At 38.2% G+C, this 11,173-nt stretch overlaps 1 protein-coding gene across 1 annotated transcript; it reads left to right on the top strand.

Annotated features, from left to right (window-relative positions):
* Positions 1–41: 41 nt before the first annotated feature.
* zgc:113223 (uncharacterized protein LOC541424 homolog) lies at positions 42–5,492 on the top strand. The gene is made up of 8 exons (XM_022194703.2): positions 42–98; positions 1,326–1,383; positions 2,712–2,836; positions 2,949–3,023; positions 3,104–3,199; positions 3,290–3,418; positions 4,342–4,503; positions 4,578–5,492. The coding sequence occupies exons 1-8, from the start codon at positions 42–44 to the stop codon at positions 4,719–4,721; spliced, it is 846 nt and encodes a 281-aa protein (XP_022050395.1). The 3' UTR covers positions 4,722–5,492.
* The last annotated feature ends 5,681 nt before the right edge of the window (positions 5,493–11,173 follow it).

Raw genomic sequence — 11,173 nt, 5'->3', positions numbered from 1 at the left:
AGGTAACAAACCTCCACCAGTCTGACAGAAAAACAGAGGACATGAGAGGATACCGAGCAATTAAGTACATTTTATTCATCTTCTGCTACTTCTTCTGGGTGAGTCTCTGTTTTTGAACAGTCTCAGGATCAAATGTGAAGCTTCACATATTAATTTACTTTCCTAAACCTGTCACACAGTAGTGATTTCAGCAACTTTCCACAGGAAGAGGATGGTCTAAACTGCAAACATTTCAAATATGAAGTGTCACTGTGACAAAGTTAGATTTTTTCCTCAGAAAAAGTACGGCAATAATTTTAGTAAAAATGTAACTCAAACCAAACAGATTTTCACAGAAGCACATCTAAAAGCAATAAAACTGGTAGAGATGTTCTACAATGTATGGACAAAAGTATGTGGGAACTAAGTATATAGTTGGTTCCCTCCTGGTTCGGTCTCAACTCTTTAACTGTGATCAAAGAGAAATCCATTTTCACGTGCAAGGATATTTTTAAGGAATGAAAAAACAAAGGAACAACTCCTTCTACAGGTGCAAATTTTAAGCCATTTTCCTAACTGATAGTTGGCCATGTTGCCAATCAATGAGTAATTAATGGTTACAAAAAGATTACATACATGAACGTTTTTCCATATGATGATTTAACCACTTACACCTAATGTTCACTGCAAAATAAGCTTGGTTCCAATTTAAGGAACAGACAGAGTAAACACCAGCGAACTGGATAATAAATAAAATGGTGAAAAATAATGATTTCATTTAAAATTGCTATTTAATGATCAGCCTGACAAAATACAAAGTATTAAATACTTTCCTCAGGGATGAATAAAGTAGATAAAGTAGATCCTAACACAACAAACAAGCTGTGATGTTCCACAGCAAATAACTTGAAACTGTATTAATCTCTTCGCAGCAGTTTGATATGAAAATCACCTTCATGCTTGATCATATGATGCAGGGACTTGTTCACTGTAGGTAATGGTAAATGGTAAATGGAAATCAGCGAGTATTTGCTGCATTTACACTCAGAGCAAAGTGTCACCGATGCACTTCTGCCAGTTAGAGTCTGAGCTTCAGAGTTTCAAACAGGGTTCTAAAACATTTTCCAAACGTTTCCAGAATCAAATTTCCAAACATTTCTGTAGATGTAGAGCCCATTTGACATCTGAGGCAAAAAAGGTATTTATCATGTAAATAAATGGGTTGTGATGACATCTTGTGTTATTCAAGTGATGATCAGAGTTACAGGATTTAAGCTTGGCTATTTATAATAAGGTAATTTTGAATTTTAAAATAAACTAAACTCTTTGTGTCTGTGATTCTGCAGGTTGTGAGTGCCATCCTTATAGCGGTGGGAACCTACGCCAAGATCGCAAAAGAGAAAGGTACATCAGCATGGTTCATTAGCCTCCGAATTTTATCTTTTGACAAAACTTGTTTCAGCCACATTTTTGTTATTTCAGTCTTGTTTGTTTACATTCTGACCTTGTCGATCATCTCAACCTCTTTCTTGTGCACTATGGTTACACAGAAGCCTGCAGTAACACAAAAGACCGTCTCTAATCAGTAATTCCTCAGTAACACTATAAATTTTGAACCTCTCTGTCGTACAAGTTCACATAGCATTAGCATGAGCATTAGTACAGTTGATCCTTCAGAATCTAAAGCAAGTCCCAATACCCTAAATCACGAAATTTTAGAGTGAAGACTTGGTTTAGGGTCAGAGGCAGTTTGCAAGAAATACAGTCAAGATCGTAAGTATTTGGATAGTGACAAAATGTTGGTACTTTTTCCCCTACGTAATTCTATCTCCTTACACCACTACAATACATTTGAAATGTAAGAAAATAAGATGAGATTGAAGTGTAGACTTTCAGCATTAACTCAAGAGGTTTGACTAAAATATTGCAACAACCATTCAGATATTACATATATTTTCTACATCATTCCCCTATTTTCACAAGCTCAAAATTAATCAGACAGTTTCATATCCATCTGTGCCCTTTTCTCTCATTATTTCAGGACAAATTAAGGAGACCCAGCGGTCCAGAGTTAATTCCAAGCGTTGAATTTGTATTTGGTAGCTGTAATCGCTGTCTATCCGGCAATACAACATGACCTGAAGTGATGGAAACACAACTGTGTGCTTGCTGGGTTATAAAAACAAAGATCCGATGATCACATTCCTGAAAATGAGCCACCAAAAGTTTCTCTGACATGTTTCAACTTTTACTCACAGTTGCTCATGGTGGTTAGAATTCAGCTGAAGGTTTGTCAGTCTTTGTGAGAACAAAAGTTTGTTTCAGATCTGACAAGGACAGGGCATTTAATTAGTCTCAAAACCACTGCACACAGAAACCAGGTCAGGACAAGGTGCTACAAGGAGTCATCAGTCACTTCTGAAGTATATTTTGTATTACAACTCAGAATATGCAAGTAACGTAAAGTATTCAGATAGTTTGTAGATATTTAACAAAAAAGTACAATATCTGTAGTAGAAGTATAAAGTAGCAGAAAATGGAAATACTCTATTACAAAATTGGGCTTAAGTATGCACCTGGTGCTTAGTTTTTATATGCAGGGATCTAAAATACAAACCATAACGCACCTTTAAAGGGCTGTCTGGGGGTTACATTTGGCTTTAGGTAATGCATTATGTCAACCAGGGTCCTCACTGCGACAGAGGTATATAATTTTGTTTGTGTGTGTTTAGATGTAGTCGATACCTTGACGGTGGATCCAGCTCTGCTGTTGATCATCGTCGGCTCCGTAATGTTCCTCATCACGTTCCTGGGATGTTTTGGCGCCCTCCGAAACGCCACCTGCCTGCTGAAAATGGTACAACATTAGTCTGATGAGGACTATTCTCACTGCCTGATCTATGTTAGTATAGAACTGCTCTGTTCATCAGATTCATCTGTTGTAACAAACTTCTTGTTTGTTCTTGCAGTTTCTGGCGATCCTAGTGATCATCTTTCTACTGCAGATCGCAGCTGGAGTCATGGGATATCTCTTCACTGACACGGTAACACCGCACTGCTTTCACAGAATTACATCAAACTGAAGTACCAAACAAAAGACTAACTTGATGCTGTTGTTGTTCAGGTGATGGAGAGAACAGAAAAGCTGATGATGAAGGCCATCGTCCGCTACAGGGAGGACCGGGACCTGGAGAACGCTATTGACTTCATCCAGAAGAAGGTTCTGAGATTTTCAAATACACACATTTCAATACACATAGTATAATAAACTGCGGTGACTGTGCTGTGGCTGTGCTTGTTGTGCTTGCAGTTCCAGTGCTGTGGAGTTGAGAGCTACAAGGACTGGTCCCAGAACATGTACTTTGAGTGTTCAGACACCAACCCTAGTCTAGAGGCTTGCGGGGTTGCCTTCTCCTGCTGCATTCATTTGCAGAACCAGGTCGGAACCAGTCTGTTAAGTTTTTCTCAACTGCAGACAGTTCACAACCTATAATCTGATGTTTAACCCACTGAACTCCAAAACTGGCTGGCAAGTTTCAAAGGCATGGCATCTTTTTTTTAAAATCCCCAAAGTGACATCATTTATAAGCAAAAACAATAATCAGCTCTTTCAATTTTCAACAGTCTTTGAAAGCATCAGGAATGATATATAAGTCCACCACACAACTACACCAAATCTATGCTCAACACAGTCACAGTCACTCTATTTTATGTCTTAATTTAAAAATTTGCCAAAAAACTGTTTCTGTCAAAAAAAAAAGAAACTTTGCAGCCATGAAGCCATAGGTGACTCAGATGCAACCAACAGTCATGAAATGAAAATGATGCTTGGGCTGTAATTCAGGATATGCTCAAATAGGGCAGGTTGTCAGTATTGATAATGCTGCCCTTGCTGGACATGTTGATTCCAGACACTTTTAATGATTTATGGCATCTTGACTGTGTTTTACAACACGAAAGATACTTTTTAGTTCCTTCTACTTGTACATGGTTGCATCATTTCCACTGAAGTGCAGAACTTTATATTGCAATGAAAAATGAGTCATCAGTGAGGAAAATACGACAGGAGCAAAACAGCCACAGAAACTCACTTTCCAAAGGGATTAAAGTTATATCTATCTATCTATCTATCTATCTATCTATCTATCTATCTATCTATCTATCTATCTATCTATCTATCTGCGCTGATAATGTTACTTTAAGTGTTCAGTATAATCAAGATGCACTGTGATACTGTAGCTAAAAATACTCTAAAAATTCTAATAAAAATGTTACCACAGGCAGCTCAAAAATCTGAATCAGAGTGATACAGATAGCACCAAACCCTGACAGTGTTACCATGTGTGTGTTTTCCTCCTGCAGACTGTGCTCAACACCATGTGTGGTTATGGGATGCAGCAGGAGGAGGAGTCTCTGGCCCGTCATGACATCTTCACCACTGGCTGCCTCGAGAAGATTGTGTCGTGGGCCAAGAACAACCTGCTGCTGGTGGCTGGTCTGACTGGTGGACTGCTGCTGCTCGAGGTAACAGCAGCTCCAAAGTGTCAAGTCATCAGGTTGATTACAGTTTGCAATTCTGTTAACATTTTCCCTGGTAGGTCTGCATGATTTCGCTGGCTGCTGCTCAGATCTCCTGGATAAACAAAGTCCAACGACGACAGAAAGAAAATGCAGCTGGGATGAGATCGGTGAGGAAGGACAGTTTCTGGTATCCTGCTTTTGCAGACTTTGATGATGAGTAGAATCTGCTGCTGAGAGGTTTAAAGAAGATCAGAAAATGTCTGACAAATCTGAATGTTTATACAGTAGAGTGACACTGTGAATTCATAGGTTTAGATCTGGATCTGATGTTCGTACAGTCAGTGAACAGGTTGATGCCTTCCCCTAGGAGGCGCTGCTACCTCCAGTGCAATCCTCTTTACATCATATTTCTTCTTTATATAAATAACTGAGTGAATCTAAAAGTCTGTTCCACCATTACTACAAGGCACTAATCCATCTTTCTGCTGCACACTGCTTATCCAGCATTTAGAATTTGCAATTTGTCGTATTGTGCTTCAATTATTGCTAATTTCTAAATAGATTTTAAATTCAGATTTGATTTTCTGTGGCCAATGGGACACATTCTTGTTATGTCTGTTGGGAATGATGGCTATATGTTTCAGAAAAGAAACCACAGGAGAACTGAGCCCCATTTGTGCAGTTTAACAACAGCAAAAATGTTGTCCTTACTAGTCCAAACAATATCATTTACTGCATCTCCATGGGGAAAATCAGCCTGTCTTTGTCATAAAAGGGCCTGATACCATGTCCAGCTATATGCCAGTTCATGACTGTATTAGATTTTTCAGCAGGAGCATCAACCTTCTGGTGATACCATACGGAAAAGCACATCATTAAACAATGCGAGTAACCTTTTATCTAAATGTGGAAACGTCCTTCCCTACTTAATGTTAAAAATGTGTATTTCTACATTGTGTATACACATGGAAATAAAGGTTCATGTTATCCTTCCTGTCAGTCCTTTGAGAATTTGTGCAGAATTGAAAAGTGGTTTATATTGTGTTAGGATTAGGTAGGTTTTACATACACACGTGGACAAAATTGTTGGTACCCCTCAGTTAAAGAAGGAAAAACCCACAATTCTCACTGAAATCACTTGAAACTCACAAAAGTAACAATAAATAAAAATTTATTGAAAATTAAATAATCAAAATCAGCCATCACTTTTGAATTGTTGGTTAACATAATTATTTAAAAAAACAAACTAATGAAATAGGGCTGGACAAAAATGATGGTACCCATAACTTAATATTTTGTTGCACAACCTTTTGAGGCAATCACTGCAATTAAACGATTTCTGTATTTGTCAATGAGCGTTCTGCAGCTGTCAACAGGTATTTTGGCCCACTCCTCATGAGCAAACAGCTCCAGTTGTCTCAGGTTTGATGGGTGTCTTCTCCAAATGGCATGTTTCAGCTCCTTCCACATATGTTCAATGGGATTCAGATCTGGGCTCATAGAAGGCCACTTTAGAATAGTCCAACGCTTTTCTCTCAGCCATTCTTGGGTGTTTTTGGCTGTGTGTTTTGGATCGTTGTCCTGTTGGAAGACCCATGACCTGTGACTGAGACCAAGCTTTCTGACACTAGGCAGCACATTTCTCTCCAGAATGCCTTGATAGTCTTCAGATTTCATCGTACCTTGCACACTTTCAAGACACCCTGTGCCAGATGCAGCAAAGCAGCCCCAAAACATTACTGAGCCTCCTCCATGTTTCACCGTAGGGACAGTGTTCTTTTCTTCGTATGCTTGGTTTTTGAGTCTATGAACATAGAGTTGATGTGCCTTACCAAAAAGCTCCAGTTTGGTCTCATCTGTCCAAAGGACATTCTCCCAGAAGCTTTGTGGCTTGTCAACATGCATTTTTGCAAATTCCAGTCTGGCTTTTTTATGAGTTTTTTTCAGCAGTGGTGTCCTCCTTGGTCGTCTCCCATGAAGTCCACTTTGGCTCAAACAACGACGAATGGTGCGATCTGACACTGATGTACCTTGGCCTTGGAGTTCACCTTTAATTTCTTTGGAGGTTGCTCTGGGCTCTTTGGATACAATTCCAACGATCCGTCTCTTCAATTTGTCATCAATTTTCCTCTTGCGGCCATGTCCAGGGAGGTTGGCTACTGTCCCGTGGGTCTTGAACTTCTGAATAATATGAGCCACTGTTGTCACAGGAACTTCAAGCTGTTTAGAGATGGTCTTATAGCCTTTACCTTTAAGATGTTTGTCTATAATTTTTTTTCGGATGTCCTGGGACAATTCTCTCCTTCGCTTTCTGTTGTCCATGTTCAGTGTGGTACACACCTTTTCACCAAACAGCAGGGTGACTACTTGTCTCCCTTTAATAGGCAGACTGACTGATTATGAGTTTGGAAACACCTGTGATGTCAATTAAATGACACACCTGAGTTTATCATGTCACTCTGGTCAAATAGTTTTCAATCTTTTATAGAGGTACCATCATTTTTGTCCAGGCCTGTTTCATTAGTTTGTTTTTTTAAATAATAATGTTAATCAACAATTCAAAAGTAATGGCTGTTTTTGATTATTTAATTTTCAATAAATTTTTATTTATTGTTACTTTTGTGAGTTTCAAGTGATTTCGGTGAGAATTGTGGGTTTTTCCTTCTTTAACTGAGGGGTACCAACAATTTTGTCCACGTGTGTACATATATATGCTAGTTATATATATATGTGTGTGTGTGTGTGTGTGTGTGTGTGTGCATTTTTATTAGCCAGTTATTGATATCTTATATATTCTACTAATGCAGTCAACGTCCTCTGTCTGTCGTCGTCCTGTGGTCGCTGCAATGTCCCACCCAGAGCTCTATGCGATTAGTTACACATCACCAGAGCGGGGACACAAATGCAAAAACTGAGCAAGACGCACAGCCGTCACCACAAATCAGGACATTAACTGCTTGTAGCTAATTTAGAAGGAAGACACAGATTACTCTGAAACAGAGTCTGGAAAGCAATAACTAATACTGCTTTAAGACATGGACCTTAGTGGTCAATAAAAGTGACAGAACAGAAAAAGATTGAGAAGAAAAAGAAGAACAAAATACAAAACTGCAGGAGACAAGCAGCTATTGATCTCAATCAGTCAATCTCACAGTAAACAAGGGGGCGCTGTAGCAGTATGTGACGCACTGATACATCACTTCTATTTCTATTGTTCATATTTAGTATCGTCCAGGGGAAATTAACTCATGACAAAAATCAGTACACTATTATCTGTCAAAGATATGCTTAAGCACGGGAAAGTACATTAAAAGCATCTCATCTGCGAGAAAACCTGGCAGGAAAGGTAGGAAGGACATGGAGGAAAGGCACACACACCTGAGACACCTGAGTAATGATCCATCACATGTTTTAAATCTATAACACAATAAATATTGAACTGAAGCTTAGAAAAATTAACATGTAATATATCTGTGACAAAAATCAGGGTTCGATATTGTCCCCAAATCGTTCAGCCCAATCCCAGATCTTCAGAATTCAAATATTTTTATATTTGCTGTGCTGATGACCCCTACAGGCTGCAGTGAAAATTACACTGCACACCCTCGCAGCTCAGATACTGATGACACATCATCATGAAGCCTGGTTTTAACATTTAAAGCCCTTCATCACCCGGCTACAGTAATAAAATTCAAATTGCTTGAATTTAACTGAAATTACTATAATTTAAATTAATTCTTTAAATTATTAGAGCCAATTACTGCTAAACTTTAACTTTGCTATTTTGCATGAAGTAAAGTGACTCTGTGCTCTGACGGGTTTCCCACAGCGTCCTTGAGGAAAGAAACTCCCTGCATGCAAAGTCAGGAGACCCCTCAGTAAACCTGGTTAATCCCTGTTGTTCCTCCTTCAGTCATTAAGTCTTTATTGTGACTTTAATCTGTGGTGGATTAGCAGCAGAAGAACCCGTGAGCACCTGTGGCTGCGTGTCGTCGCTGGGATTCGGTCTCGTGTGGCCTCACGCCTGATTAGATTAATGACTGCAGTGCTCAGAGGGGGTAAAAATAGTCAGAGCAGTGACGACATCCTTTCACTGCCCAACCTCAACTGTTATTATCTTAATTTTCCCTCTGCAGTTTTCTATTTCATTTTTATTTTACAGTGGATCACTCAATGTTTTAGCTGAATGATGTGTGTCTGGCACTAGAGGGCTGATTAATGATAAAGATTTTCTTGATACATCTTATCAGGTTCCAAATGTGTTTTGGTTTGATTTTACACCTACTGTTTACACCACTAATAATAAAAATTGAGTATTTACATATATTAATTTAATATGCATCAAATGGAAACATTTATGTTTAATATTGTACATGGTCCTTTTTTTAATAAACTGATAATAATAATAATAATATTTCATATATATCAATTTGATGATCTGCATAGATACTTCCTTTATATTCATCACTGTATCTGACAACTTCAACTTTTTTATGCATTGTTTTGCTTCAACAATTACCTCACCATTACTTTTTACTTTACAGTTAATGTAGATACATACAATGAACATCTTTAATTTATTAGTTAACTATCCATTACTTTTAATGCATTAACTATTCAAATAATGTACTTCCAGCTATTTAGTACTTATAAATAACTATGTTATTCACTAGTTTTAGTTAACCTTTAAATAGTGAAATTTATCCTTATAATTATTGTAGTTATCAGAACGTAGATGTTCACCACTTACCAAGTACAGTTATTTGAATCCTTTCCTGCACTTTAACTGTTACTTGTTATCAGGGTTTCAAATCTCCAGTAAAACTGGGGCTCATAGGTCAAACTACATCCAGTAGTAACAGTGATTATATCTTCAAATAAAACTACTTTCAGTGAAAACTGTACACATTGTGTTATGTGAATGTGGATTCTACAGTGACAAAGCAGTTGTCTCTGGAATGAGATATCAGGTAGGTTTTGGTGTTGTTGTTGTTGTTGTTGTTGTTTTGTATCTAAAATCTAAATCCCATTCAAACTCTTGTGGTAAAATTTCAGAGTCTGGTGTCTCAAACTTAATCCAACTGTCTATATCGTCAGACACCACTAAGATTCTCATTTACCTTTAGGTAATTTGGCTGAAGCAATACTTTAAATAAATTTAAACAACAACAGGTTCACCATTGTGAAGCTCCTTGATGTTCAAATCAGTAATACAACAACACCCCACATATGCAGGCATATCCCCAAATACATTTCTTTTATATTATTAATATTTTGATAAATATTTGCATTAAAAGGAGAATTTCTGGTAACACTGACATTACTGCCAAACATAGAAAGACATACTTCGATCAGACTCAAATTAAGTGTCTGCAGTAGATAACAGAGTGAGTATGAATAGCTGGATATTCATTATTGGGCCCGCTATCTGTTGCTTAAGTTAATAAAATCTCTGTTGTGGATTTTATTACGATTAAACAGCAAAAGTGAAAACTTTCCTCAGAAATTTGCATTTTACCAGAATTAAACATTGTGAATCATTAGTAGACATGATGTTTGGGCTTTTGCTGAAAATAATATTGTATGGACAGCCCAGGTGGTCCTCGTTTCATCCAGAACACTTTGTTTCACCGATTTAGCTGCATAAACTGTGAATCTATGCAGCAGCTCAGCAATTTCGCGTACAGTGAAAGCGTTCAGGCTAACACAGCTACGTATGATTACAACAACACGCCAAAAGATGTAATTAATTAACCACGCCTGACAAATGACAGCGGGGTTACTGCATTCGGTGCGGTATCTGGCTGGGTAAGTATGTATGTATGTATGTATGTATGTATGTATGTATGTGGCTATGTCCGTTCCGATATCTCTGCAAGTGCTGAAGTCAGGATAATCAAACTTGGCACTAAAGATCAGTGTAAGGTCCCCTGCTCAGTTGTGGAGTTACAGGTCAGCAGATCAAGTAGGAAGGGAGATACGTACGATGATCAAAATCGATACATATTGCATCATTTGTATAGGGAGGACAGGGTTTTCGCCAGTAGAGGGGGCGTGGTTCTGTCCTCTACTGAGGGCTCGTCTAGTGCCGCTGCATCACCTGAGAGAACTTACTGCACCCAGTCTCTCTTTCAGTGAGGAGACAGTTTAGGCCCTGCTAATGCTTAAAGGAGACAGTTAACATTTGACTTTTCAGCGCTTTAACGAGTACAAAAGGCACATTTCAGAAGCCTATGTTCGTACGTGAATTGTTGATATTGAGAATGACGGAGGTGCGCTAATTTTAGCCAGTTTGTAGCTAACCATCAGGTAGAGATAATTTATCTGTTTGTTAGCTGCAGCCATAAATTGTATGACAAAGATTTTTTATACAGTCTATGGTTGTGGCTTACCTATTGCGCTACCAGGCTTAAAAGCTGGTCAAATGTGATGGAGAAGGAAAGAGTAAGGGAAGGTGAACCCTATCTGCAGAAACGGAAGCAGGTGCCGGTTACAGAGCGCATATATATATATATATATATATATATATATATATATATATATGACAGAGCGTCCCAGACAAAATGGCGTATACATCCCAACATGCAACACGGCCAAATGCCACTTCAGTAAGCATTTCTTAAATGTACCCAACAGTTGTGTCTTTTACGTTTTACTAGCTATGTGTACATTT

Source organism: Acanthochromis polyacanthus, chromosome 4 (assembly GCF_021347895.1).
Source record: "Acanthochromis polyacanthus isolate Apoly-LR-REF ecotype Palm Island chromosome 4, KAUST_Apoly_ChrSc, whole genome shotgun sequence".
Lineage (NCBI taxonomy): Eukaryota > Metazoa > Chordata > Actinopteri > Pomacentridae > Acanthochromis > Acanthochromis polyacanthus.
The sequence above is the reverse complement of the archived record's forward strand: the minus strand, read 5'-3'. Positions and strand labels throughout refer to the sequence as shown.

What these genes read in the sequence shown, in the direction of transcription:
- zgc:113223 (XM_022194703.2), top strand. Translation starts at nt 42, where the DNA reads ATGAGAGGATACCGAGCAATTAAGTACATTTTATTCATCTTCTGCTAC. An exon ending in TCTTCTGCTACTTCTTCTGG is followed by an intron (nt 99 to 1,325) that starts GTGAGTCTCTGT and finishes GTGATTCTGCAG; the next exon opens with GTTGTGAGTGCCATCCTTAT. An exon ending in GCATTCATTTGCAGAACCAG is followed by an intron (nt 3,419 to 4,341) that starts GTCGGAACCAGT and finishes TTCCTCCTGCAG; the next exon opens with ACTGTGCTCAACACCATGTG.